Below are 15,668 nucleotides of genomic sequence, written 5' to 3' on the forward strand. Positions count from 1 at the left end.
TGACAGCTCCTTGTGTCTACTTTTGAAGGAGGAGTCTGGGCATGATTGTCAGAAAAGAGTTAGGTGTGCAAAATGCACATGTGCAGCTGATTCTCATAGGTGTTCTGTATCCACAACTGCAACTGAAGTCACTGAGAGCTGCAGGTGCATGGGTCACGGCTCACTTGTAGATTCTCTATAACTTGAAGTCTTTAAATCATGATTTGAGGACTTCCGTAACTCAGCCGGAGGTTAGGGGTCTGTTACAGGAGTGGATGGGTGAGGTTCTGTGGCCTGCAATGTGGAGGAGGTCAGACTAAATGATCATGATGGTCCTTCTGACTTTAAGGTCTATGAGTCTAAATGACTAAGCTTTAATCTCTCTCAAAGTCAAAGGATTTAGGCTCCTAAATTGGTTACGTGCTTTTGAAAACTTTACACCAGATTCTCAGCTGTGTAAATCAGCTTGGCTTCCTGATTAAAACCAACTGAGGATTTGGCCCTAAATCCCACTAGAACTCTATGGGACTTAGGCTCCTAAATCAGTTAGGTGCTCTTGGAAATGTTACCCTGGTGCATATCTGACATGAGCATTAACTTTCTTACAGGTGGCTGCAGATGCTGATTGCATTCGTCAGTGTTATGGATGACAGGGCTAGCTGTGCCATGAACCTGCTATCTAACCTAATCAAGGAGGAAAAGTAACTAGTACTTCTTAAACTATTCCCTTTTTTACAATTGTGAGGTCATTTGATTAACCCCAGAATACACAACATTAAGTCAGAAAAAAACAACTTGCGGAGCTGCATACAGAATACACTTTTCATGTGTCTGATAGGCCGAAGGACCATTTCATGCTTGTACTATTAAATAAGAGATCTTGGCAAAAATGGAAGGATTGTTTCATCTTGCACTTTTTACAGGAGAGTAACCTGAGGTTTTTCACTCTCACCAGTGTCACTCCATTGGATTTGCACAAGCATAGCTGGGGGCAGACTTAACTCTTACATAGTAAGGAAGTTTTTATGCAAAATTAAAACAGGATATTGGGAAAACCAAGGATGTTTGTTTTTGTGTAAAATTGCATTTATATTGTTGTTTTGAATCCTCTCCAGTTGGGATAAGATTTGAGCCAGCCTTTTGGTTGCTACAAGGTGCATTTTTCTGTGTTCGTTTTGTCTAGATCCACAACCAGCTGATGAATATTGTTTTGCCAACAGGTTCAAAATCCAGTGTCGTATCAAACTTTCTACAAGTGTTTTGCCTCTGTTCGCACAGTTGTTGGTAAGAAAGAGCCTAGTTTTTCCATATTTTGCATGAAAAGTGCTGTTTGCTAAATTTCTGCTCTATCAGTTCCTTTTAGCTTCGGGGCTGATTGTTCACAGCTGGAATTCGCATGATTCTTCAGTCCTAGGAATGTAAGAATTGCCATGCTGAATCATCTCCGGATCCTTCCAGTCCAGTAGCTGCAAGAAATCCCACAACTGCTTGCTGCACAGCAACCTGCCCCTAGGGAAAGTTTCCTCCCCAATATTTAGAAGTTGGTTTATGCTCTGAAGCAAGAAAGCAACTTTACAAAACTCCTGAGATGAAATTCTGGCTCTAATGAAGCTAGTAGCAAAACTTCCATTGACCTCAGTGGGCCCAAGATTTCACCCTGTGTGAGGGTTTTTCCCCCCAGTCCTTTTTGTGACTTTGGATACGCTTGTCGCTAACTAGTTCACTCTGTCCCAGATTCAAATGTCTCATTGACTGATTTTATTCCACATGTTTCCTATTTAGGGAGATATGGATCTGAAGGCAACTGTAGGTCACAAATTAAATGGGTTTGGTGGTTTGATTTCTTTTCTTTAGCCATAGTTTATTCACATTTCAAATCCGTAGTCCTTTAATAGGCCTCTGTTGGAATAGCAGGAGGTGCTTCAGGTTAGACATGGGTTGCACTAGACAAAAATGGATATAATGAAAAGGAAAAACTCGTCTCTCTACTGTTTGCAATGAGTGACAAGAAAATGGAACAATAGCTGGGATTCACCTGTTTTTGTTTTCCCTTTGAAAATGTGTTAAAATTGTTAACTGTCACTACCCCTGGGTCTGTCATGCTGTTTGGGCACGACCTGGTGGGGAAGGGAGTTCTATCATTTTGAGGTCAGGAGGCAGAGAGACAATTGTTAGTTCCCCTTTGGTGTAAATTTTTGAAACAATATGCAGAGATTTAGCTCTGTGGCTTCAGTCAAGGTAATTTGCTAAGTATGGTGCACCTCTGTGATTTATATGAGAGGAGTAATTATAGAGTTCCTGTTTCCACAGCTAAATCAGCAGGAATAACAATGACAAAGGAGTATTCTGCACTTTATTATTGTTTCATCACTGTTGTCCTGAATATTCTTTCTCTCTACTCTTGTTTTTAAAGAAAACCGTCAAACAGGTGAACCAGCCAGCCCTCACCCAGTGCATTGGCATCATGGGGGACCTGTGTGCTGATGTAGTCATCCGACTGCAGATGGCTGAAAACCAGGAATGCTGGCAGGCCTGTTTAAAGCTTGTGGTAATTAACTTAATGAATACTAGTAGTTCAACAGTGTTTCCTCCAGAGATCTCAGAGTGTCTGACAATCATTGATCAGTTGGCAGATGTAAGGTATGCTGAGGACATGTGTTTTTGAACCTGTTCATTTTGAATCGGATACTGAATAGTCTGTTCTTCTCTGTGTAGGATGAGTGTTGTTCCACTGGCAACTCAGCAGGATACCAAGAATGTTTGTTCACAGTGCTGGGCCTGATGATGAACTTATCCCTGGAATCAAATTTGGTCATTCAGGTATGGCATGCAAGGTTTATTGATGTTCTCAAGAAGCTTCCTGATTGCTTTTACTGCTTACCTGGAGCCTTAGCGCTTCAGGAACAGTTCCAGCCCCTTTCTCTCTCATTACTGTATATAGACCTTATCCAATGCCCACTGAAGTTAATGGCAGTCTTTGCAATCTCAGAGCATTTAAATAGACTAGGAGGCTGGAAGGAGGAGGTAATCCTACTGGTGGATATTGAGAACCTCTCAATCTGCATTGGGAAGGAAAGTTTAATTACACTGTTACAGATCCGGAATATCTGTTTCAAATGCATGTTGCACAGCAGGCATGGGAGTGAACTTCAAGGCTGAAGAGTTAGCACTCGGGCAGTTAACATTCTGTTCTCAATGCTCTTCACTCTAATCATTTTACAGAGGGAAAAGGGGGACAATGTGATGAGAACTCTAGGATCCTTTTTGATTATCTTCTTTTTTAACAAAAACATTTAATGTTTCCTCAATATTCTGTGGCAGAAAGTACAGTGTAAAGTTCCTCTCTACAGCATGACCAGTGGAAATCTGAATGATGCACATTCATTCCTCTCCACCAAGTTGTATTCTATTTCACGATCTCAACTATATTGCCTGAGTGCAAGTTTGAGGCCTGATCCAAAGGTCATTGAGGCCAAAACTACCCAGGCCCTAAGGATTGAGGGGGAGATTTTCAACTGCACAAATGGCAATTAGGCACCTAACTGCCATTTGTGCCTATGGAAATCTCCCTTGAAAGCTTCCCTGCCATGTGATTGCCTTCTTAATGCCATTTCTAATTAAAGCTTGATTGTGACCCTTTAGACCTGAATTTCTAATACTGCTTATTGTTTCAGGAGCATGCTGTGGATGTTAGCAGGAGATGTTTGTCTCTGCTTGGCAGTAAAGATGGAAGGATTGTGACGGTAAGTGGATACCTCTGAGCTAAGGGAAGATTGTGTAACCAACCCTGCACTAAATTTGCAGCTTCAGGCCCTGAATTTACAACTGAATTCTTTAGGCCAAGTTTTTGCACCCATGTGGATTTAGCTCTGTGGCTCCAGTCAAGGTAATCTGCACAATCAGGATCAAGGGCATAATGATCCTAAAGCCATGATTTTTTTGGGGAATATGCTAATGAGGTAGAACACAATTGGAACGTAGTTCTCTGCCTTGCTTTGTTTTGGATGTTTATTTTGATGTAAGAGGCTCTCTGTGTTCTGTGAATAGAACAGCTTTTCAGGGAAGTTTTTTTTACAATGTATTATCACCAGGATGGTTTTAGCTGTTAAAATTCTTCCAGAGAGAGGCAAAGAAATGAATCCAGAAGCAAAGCACCAACTGCAGACTCGGTGTCTTCTGTTTCAGCTGTTCTGTTCAGAGTATTGTACCCCCATCCATACGTGTGTAACTCCCATTAATGACAGCTCTTCCAAGGCAAGCTGGTGGTGCTTATGTGGTGCCAGCTGGAAATCATCTCTCCTTTGACTGAACAAATATGGGCCATGCTGATCTATTTTACTTACCACTACTCTGAAACAGCGGTAGCTCTCCTGAGCTGCTTTTAACTGGGATCTCTTCCCATAGTCCAAGCTGCCAGGAGTTGTGCTGAAACTTGGAATCACCTCTCCCTTGGCTGAGCCATTAGGAGCTTTGCTGAGTTGGGTCTAGATGCTAAAATGAGCAATATGCTAAAGCTGTTGTTCTGTAATAACATTTCCTTAAGGATATATATTTTTCTTGCCCCTTTAATTACTACTTTGGCCTTACCCAGCCACCTACACAAACAAAGGACATATTAGGACGCCTAATAAAAGAGCACGGGGCAGAAAGATGTAATCGTGTAGGAGAAAAGTCATTACCTTTTCATTTTTTAATTTTTATTCAGAGAGCCATTGGGGTTCTAAGTCACATCTTGCCAGCGAGCTCGATGGCAGTAGACGAGGCAGTGACAGGAGGTGTGGTGAAGAAAATGCTTAGATTCTTGAAGGTAATTTACTTAACTGATTCCACTTCATAGCACTCCCACAGAGTCAGGGTTTTCCCCTGGGACTGCAGAAGTCCCACCCTATGATATTTATTACCTGTTCTTCTTTTCTCTGTTTTAGTGAACCCCTCCTGTAAAAATGTATAGTAGACACAGAGGAATCTTACAGGACTGACTGAAAACAGGGCATTGCCTTTTATAGATATTCCATCTGCTATAAATCAGATGGGTTTATATCACTTAACTGAACATTCAGAAAAGTGTCTTTATCCAATGCCCAAAATCTTAAAAGGTGAAATAAATTATTTGAAAGTCTGTAAAGCCACTAACCAGTCTCCCTTCAAATCCTTTCTGAAGACTCGCTTCTGTGGTGATGCCGGCAGAACGCTGCCAGCTGGGAAGGCTTAGGTAGCGATTGTGGTAACTCCTGCTGAACAGCTTGTTAAACAGACAGAGTGTGCGCACAGCTAGTATATACAAAAGCATACACACATGCTGCCTTCTCCCTTGCCCGTGTTTCACCCGTCTGTTGTTTCTTGTCTTTAACTAAGGCCCCAATTCTGTAACTGTCCATATGGGCAGACTCCTGTGCAGATATAGCCCAACTTCAGTCGGTGGGGCTCTCGGCAAACACAGGAGTCCACTGTTGCAGGTCCAGGTGGATCCTAATATAGGGAGCTTGGTTCTGAGCCCATGGAAGTAAACAGGAACTTTTCCATTGACTCTTAAATGAACGGTGAAACAAGCCCGGGGGCAGTGATTTTAATATGTCTGTTTAGCATCCAGTAGATCAGAGCCCTGGCCTGGTTGGGGCTCTTGGCATTACTGTAATACAAATAATAAGTGGCATGGAAAAGTACAACGCCAGGTCCAGCTTTTGTAACTGGCATGGTAACGAAGGAGTTAATTCCCAATTTTGAAATGAGTCCGATACCAGAGCTATGGGTTTGCAGTCATACCTGTGTGTTCTGTGCAGGGAGAAGATGGCTTTTGCCACTTTAGCTTCTATATTCTTAGATATCGCTTAATGAGCCTCATGTGTATGTGCTCAAAGCTCTTAATTTTAAATGTCACTTGCAAAACAAACCAAAACAAAAATATCCAGTGGCTGGTGATTCAATGGCAGATGCACTAGCTTTTCATCTCTGAAGTGATTTAAGATTGCAGGGTCCACAGAGCAGAGAGAACAAATTAGTTTCATACATGGAAGTATAAAGAAAGACCTTTGCAGGGTAGTAAATCTAGCCCTTTGATGGATTTATTCCCTTATCAGCTATTCGTTTATGACAATGCCCCTTTAATATAAATTTGCATAGCAGATTTATTCCTGCGGGTGTACATAGTCCTATTAAAGGTCAGATGATTACAGCATGAGGGTTTGAGTCACTGAAAATCTGTGTCTGTGCATAGTTATGAGCTGGTGGGTTTAAAAGAGATGGAGATTAGAAATATCAGCATCTCCTAGAAGGATCTTGATTTGATACTTATGCCCAGGCATAAAGCATCCATAAACAACCCTCCAGTACTTGAGATGTTCTCTCTGTTCTTGCAAAAGTTGTGATGTGTGAACTGTAAATTATATATGTATTTTTTTTTAAATCCTAATTAAAATCCAGGCTGGTGGACAGACCACATCCTGTTATGCTATAAAGACCCTTGCTGTCTGTACTCAAAGCAACAACCAGGCTCGAGAGGAGGTGGTGAAGTCAGATAAAAGTAAGTGACAACTTTATTAGCCAGAGATTGAATGCAGAGGTTTATCCCAGGGCTCCCATCACAGAAACACTCTTCCTCTAGAATGGAGCTGAGCATGAATTCCATTAAACTCCCATACTGATGCCACCATGTTTACAGAAAAATGTACCATTTCACCTCCTGGCTTAGTGCTTCATTATCTTTCCAGCCATGTGCAAGTGGAAATGTGCACAGCAGATAACGAATGTAGGATATGGAGACTGCACTCAGCTGAGTAAAATGGCTCGATCTGCAGATCCCCAGACAGGGAGAAATACATGGAACCACATTTCACTGGAATGAATCCAGTCAGTAGTTTACTAGAAAAGACTAAAGAAATAGGTTCATATTTCCCAGTGCGGGCAGCTGAAGAGAGACTTAAACTATATTTAGGCATCTGAAGAAGTGGCCTAACTTTTAGAGGTGGCATGCAGCTCCAGCTCCCTTGGACTGCAAGTTTGCAAGGTTGGCCTAAGTAAAATAACAGGGGGTGGAGGGAGTGTCGCCAGCAAACGTTTCCGTTATATTAGTGCCTTTAGGTCTTTCTGAATTATCAGCACTTGAGTATGTAGTTGTGATCGTGTGCTGTAACACGGTTCAGAACATCTGAAAATCTAGCTTTAGTCCATTCCACTCTGCAGGACCTTGGAATGCCGGAGTTGTACCTAGATAGCTGAACCTGGCCAGCACCTTTTGGATCACTTGGTCCAACGGCTTGTCATTTATTGGATTCTCTTTGGAAATCTGCCTCTACTATTTCTGAAAGTTGCTATTGCTGTAGTTGAGATTCTCTTTCTGAGCAGCGAATTCCAATCTCAGATATGCCTCATTGCACTGAGAAAGATGCATGGTGCCGCATCTTTCTCTTTCCTCTTCTTGGGCCCTACCACCTCACTCTGATCTCAGCTAATAAGGATTATCCCTTTCCTTCCTGTCAAACTAACTCTCATCTCTTTTATAGTATTTTCATCCTGCTCCCTCTATCTATACAAGTTAAGCTTGGCTCAGTTTTCTTTGCATAATAATAATAATAACCAGCCTGCCTGTAGCACTCTTCACTCTCAGATTTCAAAGCACTGTGCATAGGTAGGCAGGCGTTATTATCCACTATTTACAGATAGAGAAGCTAGGCTGAGAGAGGTCAAGAGACTTGCCCAAGGTCACCCACCTAGTCAATGGGAGATATGAAAATAGAGTCTAGATCTCCTGACTTACAGGCCATTGTCTTATCCACTGGCCTCAACAGTCTGGAAGCAAAAGACCTGCTTCTGCTGTTCTGTGTCTGGTAACTTCAGATGCAGAGCTGGGTAAAAGTTTGTCCCACAGGGCTGAGTGCTTTGGGGTTTCCTCTAGGAACTCCAGAGACCTCAATCCTAGTTGCCTGACTAACCAACTCTTTGTCAAGGACAGACTGAATGCAGATCACGTTGATAAAAGTAAAAGATCATTTAATTCCAAACTCTATGCTTCTCTTTCCCTTTTGTTTGACTGGATAATGGGATACAGCGTGGTGCCCTATTGATGTGAGAAGATGAGATGACAAGGAAACAGCATAATGAAGCTGGAGTTTATTTGCAAGTTCATTCCTGCAGGGGGTTCAGAACAGTTCTCTAGGTTTTTAGATCTTTTTTTCTCACTAGCCAATTACAAAGAAATCTTTGAGAGAGTTCTTCCTTCCTGGTAGCATCAAGGGAAAGATTTCAAAGTTAAGAGAAACGTAACCCTAAGGACTCTGGCCCATTAAAAGCCACGTGGAGCACCTTCTCTACTTTGTACACCCCATGTAAGTGCTGTTAATTGATGTGGTGGATGGAGAGAAGCTTCCTTTCTTTGTGTTACTAATAATGCTACAGTGTGATGCTTTCTAACTGAGCTCTGGGTGTTCATCTTTATGCTAAGTCACATTATACTGTCAGCTCAGTTCAGCAGCCCAGATATTGTTTTGCTGCCGGGAGCCCTTTTAGGTCAAGCTGTAGTTCTCTGACATTAAACTGCATTCCAATCAGGCCAGCAAGGTCAGCTTCTGAAATGGATCATTGTTGGTGCCCCTCCTGCAGTCTGGAGCAGCCCAGCTTCTCGGGAGCTATTGTCACAGCAGAACAAAAGAGAAAGCATGATGTGATTAGGAAGAACAGAAGGGACAATGTAAGAAAATCAGAGCAGATTTGTGTAGCCCATGGGGAATCTTCAGTATGAGAAGGACATCTTTTTTTTGTTGGTTTGTTTTTTTAAAGCAGCCTCTCTGAATGCTGTTTGGATCGTGTGGCCCTAGGAGATGCTGCTGCTGTTTGCAGGAGCTGCCAGTAGCGCCACAGCTCTTTATCAAGATGATGGGCCAGAGACTCTGCTAATGTACATTGGCATCGCTCCACTGAAGCTGCCAGAGCTGGGCTGATTTAAGCCACCTGAGGATCTGGCTCTATGCATTGCGCTTTTTTGTTTTTTTGGGGGGGGGGGGGTTTGGTGGTAGTCTTAGTGCAGTGGCTTTCCATCTTAGCATGGCTGTAGATGCACAGACTGCCAGATGGGGGCTTGGAGTTTGAATTTCAGATTCAGTGCAGAACTCCATGGCCAGCAGGAGCACAGCGAAGAGAGAGCTTGTTGCGCAGCTGTCAGCCCCCCTCTGATGGCACTCAGAATGGTATTAATTCTCTGCATGGGAACCGCATCTGGCCTCAGCTGGAGAAGAGGAGGCTGATGCAATTCATTCCCTCCTTTTCCATTTGCCGCTGAGCCATGATGGGAGACTAGATTGTTTCCTCAGGGGCTGGTGTCAGTGATGCTCAGTGAAATGGGCACAAGCGACTTGGTTGACCTTCTCCCAGATACCAAGAGCCTGTGCTTGGCTGTCCACTCTGCAGAGCAAGCAGCCTGCAACCCCTCCCAAAACTGGGTCTTGGGGCAAGGGGCAGCCCACTGGGATGGGAGCATGCAGCAGGACAATGCCCCTGTTTGTATTGAGCTCTTCTTTTCATTTTCATTTTCATTTTCTTCTCTGTCCAGTTCCCAGAGCTGACTAGTTATTGCTGCCGCCATGGGGTCAGGTGTCACTACTCCATTCTGCCATCCATTTTCAAAGAGCTATTTCTGCTGGTGTATCGAGGGCCTGGCCCTCTGCTGGACTCACCACAGCCCTTCCAAGTTGTTCCTTTCTCTTCTCCCAGAGTTTGATGTGTTGATGAAGCTCTTGACCTCAGAGAACGAGATGGTGGTGGGGAACGCTGCTTTTTGCCTCAGCAAATGCTTCCAAGTACCTGGAGCTGCTTCGTCCCTGCTGAATTCCAACATTGTGATGATCTTATTGAAACATGCAGGTGGTGAAGCCAAGAAAACCTCAGTGCAAGAGAACGCGGCAGTTGCTTTAGGAAAGCTCTGCGCTGCTGAGCCAAGGTATTATGGGGCAGATGATGATCCCTGGGCACCATCCAGACTGTGATATCTTCCTAAAATATAAGTATATTAAGGCACCAGGCTTGAAAAACTTACCAGGCCCCTACTAGCTAGAGAGCTAACTCTACCACCATCTTGACAGGGAGTAGAGAGCCCTCACCCTGTCTCCTGGCTGTAGGGACAGAGGGGGCATGCTGTCAGTTTCATATTCTGTTTGCCTGGAGCCTTGTGGGCAGCAGCGTCAGCACAGACTCATTCCTCTGCTGCAGGAGCTTCTGGAGCATCACCAGAAACGTGTCGGCTTCACTCGGCTGCAGCAGATTCCCAGGCACTGGCCAGTCGAGCTGACCAGGAGCTTTCCATGGGGATGATTGTCTGATGGAAAACTTACTTTCCACAAAATCAAAATTTGCCTGCCAGAATATTTCAGTGTTGTTGGAAAACTGTTCCCAGCTCCCTTGCACCTCTGCAGCCCCAGCTCCCTGGCCATGGAGCAGCCCACCAGATGGGCTGCCCCAGAGCCAGGGCTTCCTGCTTTCCAGCTCCTCAGCAGCCCAGATGCCCTGGGAGCCTTGACTCCCCATTGGGTGGGTTTCCAGGGCTATCTCAGAAATATTTAGAAAAGGTCAAAACAAAATGTTATATGAGCATGAGTGAGTGTGAAAGCTTGGGGTAGAGGATCCCAGGCTTAATCTGGGGTTGTGTGATAGTTGTCCATCTTGTGCATATAATAGTTCCAGCCAAACCCATCTAGCTGTAGTCCGTATCACAGTGCATGTATGCCCTTTGCTTTTGCTGCCTGGAGTGTCTTAGCAGGCGGAGTGTCAACTGTCCACGTTGCCTTGCTGTCTGAATGGGTCTGTGCATGTTGATGAAGCCAGAAGTCACTGGATGTCTGTGGTGTTCACTGCTGGTTTGCTTGGATAGCTTTCTGGGAATCGTTTTACACTGCTCTATAATGTTGCTTCCGTTGAAAGAACGGAAGAGGAAGGAATGATACGATAAATCGTAGCGATCAGAGAAATGACCTGAGAGCAAAACAAGAGTGTAAATGTCTGGAAAGAATGTCTGCAGAGAGACTGAGAGGGCCTAGCAGACTGCACATTACCCATTAATTACTGTACACCCTGCAGTCCAGTCATAGGAGCTGAGCACGGACATACTAATATACCTGCTGAGCTACTGAATAGAGATCAGGGGATAAGGTTTCGGCTTCCCAGTTGATGAGTACTTCACTCCTGCCGATTAGAGCGATGTTCCCAGATTGATATCTTTCAGCAGAGAAAATGTAATGCAAACCCTGGATCAGAAGCTGCTAGAGAGTAAAAGGGAGAGACCTCACTCTACTACTTCTACTGACCTTAGATGTCTGCCGTAATAGATTAAAACCCACCGTACTGCTTGGACATTTCTATAAAGTATCTCTGTGTGTTTAATGTTCTTTTATTTTCTCCTGCTGTGTGGTGAACAGTAATATATAAGCATTGTCTGTCTTGCTTTCCTCTTATGGGGAATCTATTGGATATCGCATTAACGTTTCCCGACAGCTTGTGCATAGGATGTAATAGAGCAATGGAAGTTTAGATTTCTTGCATTGTCAGTCATATGCCATCCTTGCCAACATCTGATCCTTGCTTTCTTTTGTGGTTGTTGCAGGCATATTCTTCAACTGCGGGAGCTCAATGGAATGGCAATCCTTAACTCGTCTATGAAATACGTGCAAGGTCTTTGAATTCCCCAAATGTTTTTGGATATAGGTTGTTAATACTGTAGTATTCCATTTGCTGTTGCTCGTTCCTTCTCTAATAAAAATTGTTCAAAGAGACTAGACAGTCTTTCAATCCTTTATCAAACTGCAGCTCCCATGTCCAGGGGAATTAAAGTCAGTTCCTTGGCACCACAGCACCTCCCAGACCAGATCAGACCTCTGGTCCATCTAATCCAGTTTCCAGGCTCTGACAGCGGCCAGCACCAGAAGGTGTGAGAGTCCCCATGAGGACAATTACAGAATAACCTGCCTTTGTTCCTTGCCCCTGTCAGTCAGTGGCTGGCTTAAGTCCTGAAGCCTGAGGGTTTATATAACTTGTTTCAAATGTATTGAACATAATGGTGGATGTTCTTGCTATCCACATAAATGTCATCTTTTTTTTTTTTTTAAATTCTGCCAAGCTCTGTGTCAATGAGATTGTGGCAATGAAGTTCACAGGCTAATTATCAGCTGATATCAGAAATATCCATGTATTTCCATATATCAGTGTTTATGCTTCCTGCCTTTCAGATTCATCACTTCCATTTGTTCTTGTCTTCTGAGAGCGCATAAATAGGATCACCCAATTTACCTTCACTAAGGGCAGGTCCACACTGGGGCGGGGGATCGATCTAGGAAACGCAACTTCAGCTACGAGAATAGCGTAGCTGAAATCGACGTTTCCTAGATGGAACTAAATTTACTTACTGCGGGTCCACGCGGCGCAGGCAGGCTCCCCCGTCGACAGCGCTTCCTCCTCTCGGCGAGCAGGAGTTCCGCAGTCGACGGGGGAGCGCTTCTGGGATCGATCTATCGCGTCCAGATGAGACGCGATAAATCGATCCCAGAAGATCGATCTCTACCCGCCAAATTGGGCGGGTAGTGTGGACCAGCCCTAATAGTCATTATTTTATTTACCTCTGTCACATCCCCTCTTAGTCATCTCTATAAACTCAATAGTCCCAATCCTCTGTATAATCAAACTTGGTATTTAAAATATAATAATGCAAATAGTATGTCCTTCTTTTTTGTCTGTTTCCTGGAGTGGTTGGCCTTGAATTAGTGGCTATTCAAAACTCTATCTGGCAAACTATCCTGTAATAAATTGTTCTTCAAAGCTAAATCAAACCATAACTACTAACCATCTGAAGACCTGGCTGAGAGAGAAGCCAGTGCAATTAGACACTGTTCTGTAGAGGCAGCACAAACCACATAACTGAGAGGTTAGTCTAAAGAGATGATAGGATCTGAAATAATCCCTGGGTTCTTTATTGCTGAAGTAGATTGGCAGCTTTAAAGACTCAGAAAGATAGGATCAAGATGAGGCAATGGGAATACCCACTAATGGTCAGTGAATTGGAAAAGGCAGGTTGGCTTAGCATTCAGGATGTGGAAAACATATCCAATGCAGACGCCATATGGCACTGATCCCTGACTTAAGAGCAGCAATAGTAGTCACTGTTAAGAGGCACCCCATTATATACATACACACACCTCAAAATCTCCGGTAAGAGTCTGCAGAATCCAAACTAGGCAAGGACAGAATTTGTGACAGTAAATTCAGTATCTTTGCCAGGTGTTTAGCTTTCAGCTTGTGATACAGAAAATATATAATGTGTACGTATATAAAAGCAGCAAGCACATAGGACAGTCTTGTTTGATTTTGAAATACTCTTCCCTTCTCCCTCCGTGACACTTGTAGATGGCTATTATGTATGTAATCTCTTCCCCTAAGAGTAGTGGCTGTCAAATTATATATCATTATCTTCTCTTTGGAGTAGCAGCTGAGTTCACTAATCTTTCCTGTTTCAGGAGAAGGAAATGCTGCTGCACCTGGGGGGGGTTTTCTCTCTCTTTGGATATTGTATATGTAGTAATCTGAAGTGCTGGGATGGTCTCATTCTTAATCCCCCTACCCTTAAAATACAGGGATTGACTTGCAGATAGCATGGGAAATCAACTGAACAAACACGTAATGTTATTGTTCAGTGTCTGATTCAATTCTTGAAGAGCTCTCCCCTCTTTACATTTGCCGAAGGTGTTGCTTAAAAATGCGATTGATATTGGTATGCAAAGGCAGCTGTCGGCTAGCAGGTGTGTTAAAAGCTGAGTAATGGATGCACAAAGTGAGCTTCCTAAAACCTCAGGCTGGGATTTTCAAAGGAGCCCCAAAAGTTAAGTAAGTGCCCAAAAAGGAGTTACTGTTATGGGATACTTATTGCAGTTGATTTTCAGTAGCATTATAAGGCAGATATCATGACCTTTAATATTGCCTCACCATCACCAGTACGGATAGAGGATTATGTTCTCACCAATGTTGACACATTCACATACTTGGGCAGCACCATCAGCCAGAAGGTGGAACAAGCCAGGACATGCAGAACAAAATCAATAAAGCCAGGAACACCTTCAGGAGCTTAAATACAGTCTGAAAATCATCAAAATACAACACCGACACCAAACTCAAGATTGATCAGAGCTGCGTACTTTCAACACTACTTTATAGTGCAGAATGCTGGGGAATGAGAAAGTCTGACATGTCCAAACTATCTTCATTCCGTAAAACCTGCCTCAGAAAAATTCTCTATATTTTTTGGCCCAGAACAATCTCAAACCAAGATCTATTGACACAGTGCAGCCAAGGGGAGCTGAGCACCATCACTGCCAGGAGGCATTGGAGAGGGATCGGTCATGTGCTTTGGATGGAAACTGATTCCATCACTAGAGTAGCAATAAGATGGACACCTGAAGGCAAGTGAAAACAAGGCCCCCTGAAAACAACATGGCGAAGAGCTGTGGAAGCAGAGCTGAAAACCCTGGGGCACAGCTGGGGAACCATTGAAAGATTTGCCAGAAACGGACAGGAGTGGAGGAGCTTCGTCACTGCCCTAAACGCTAGAGTTGTAATAGGAACATGATGATGATGATGCTACTCAGATTATCAGAAAGAGGTGTTTTGCCCAACAGACCTGTCGCCATCTCTGCCAGCATGAAGTGAGGAGTCACAGCCCCCACTTGGCCACTTCTGCTGATCAGCCAAGTCATGGGCATCCTCAGAGGCTCCCTGTCAGATATGCTGGCTGTGATTCTAATCTCACTCTGGTTTTACTCTGGTAGTCAGGACCAGCTCCAGGCACCATCTGACCAAGCACGTGCTTGGGGCGGCACCTTGGAAGGGGCGGCCAATCTTGGGGTGGTGGGGGGGCGCTCGGGGTTTTTTGTTTTTGTTTCAGCGGCGCGGCACGGTGGTGGCAGGGGCTGGCGTGGCGCTCGGGAGCTTTGGCGGTGCAGCGCTGGGGGGAGCGGGGGCTGGCGTGGCACTCGGGGGCTTTGGTGGCGTGGTGCTGTGGTGGGCGGGGGTTGGCGCGGCGTGGCGCTCGGGGGTTTGGGCGGCCCGGCGCTCGGGGGGGGCAGGGGTTACGGCGGCCCAGCTCGTCGCTCGGGGCCTTCGGTGGCGCGGCGCTGGGGTGGGGCGGGAGTTGGCACGGCGTGGCGCTCGGGGGTTTGGGCGGCCCGGCGCTTGGGGGGGGCGGGGGTTTCGGCGGCCCGGCGGGGCCCGGGGGGCAGGTGTTGCGGCCCGGCCCGGCGTTCGGGGGCTTCGGCGGTGCGGCACTGGGGGGAGGAGGTGGGGGGTTAGCGCGGCGTGGCGCTTGGGGGTTACGGCGGCCCGGCCCGGCGCTGGGGGGGGGCGGAGGTTTCGGCGGCCCGGGGCGGCGCTGGGGGCGGGGCGGCGGCGCGGTGCTGGGGGGGGGTGTTACGGCGGGGCGGCGCTCTTTTTTTTTTTTGCCCGGGGCCGCAAAAAAGTTAGAACCGGCCCTGCTGGTAGTACTCCAGATGTGCAGCGGTGCGAGAGCCGAATTATCACCATTCTATGGCTGGGTTCCATTTCCTCCCTTTGAAGACTTCAGCTTTGTTGTAGCTCATGGATCTATGGGCAGGTGGGTGTTTGCAGAACTGCACTAAGCCATACCACGTGAAGCCTGTTTACCCGTGAGCTTTGCAGAATAGTGGTTC

At 45.2% G+C, this 15,668-nt stretch overlaps 1 protein-coding gene across 1 annotated transcript in view; it reads left to right on the forward strand.

Annotated features, from left to right (window-relative positions):
• TTC12 (tetratricopeptide repeat domain 12) overlaps positions 1-11,639 on the forward strand; it is a 34,593-nt gene extending 22,954 nt beyond the window's left edge. Inside the window, exons 13-21 of the mRNA XM_065417203.1 lie at positions 588-680; positions 1,200-1,263; positions 2,393-2,527; positions 2,695-2,799; positions 3,654-3,722; positions 4,685-4,786; positions 6,400-6,499; positions 9,682-9,907; positions 11,564-11,639. Coding sequence (XP_065273275.1) covers positions 588-680; positions 1,200-1,263; positions 2,393-2,527; positions 2,695-2,799; positions 3,654-3,722; positions 4,685-4,786; positions 6,400-6,499; positions 9,682-9,907; positions 11,564-11,639 — 970 coding nt within the window. The remainder of the gene's footprint in view (positions 1-587; positions 681-1,199; positions 1,264-2,392; positions 2,528-2,694; positions 2,800-3,653; positions 3,723-4,684; positions 4,787-6,399; positions 6,500-9,681; positions 9,908-11,563) is intronic.
• Positions 11,640-15,668: the final 4,029 nt, after the last annotated feature.

Source organism: Emys orbicularis, chromosome 15 (genome assembly GCF_028017835.1).
Source record: "Emys orbicularis isolate rEmyOrb1 chromosome 15, rEmyOrb1.hap1, whole genome shotgun sequence".
Classification (NCBI taxonomy): domain Eukaryota; kingdom Metazoa; phylum Chordata; order Testudines; family Emydidae; genus Emys; species Emys orbicularis.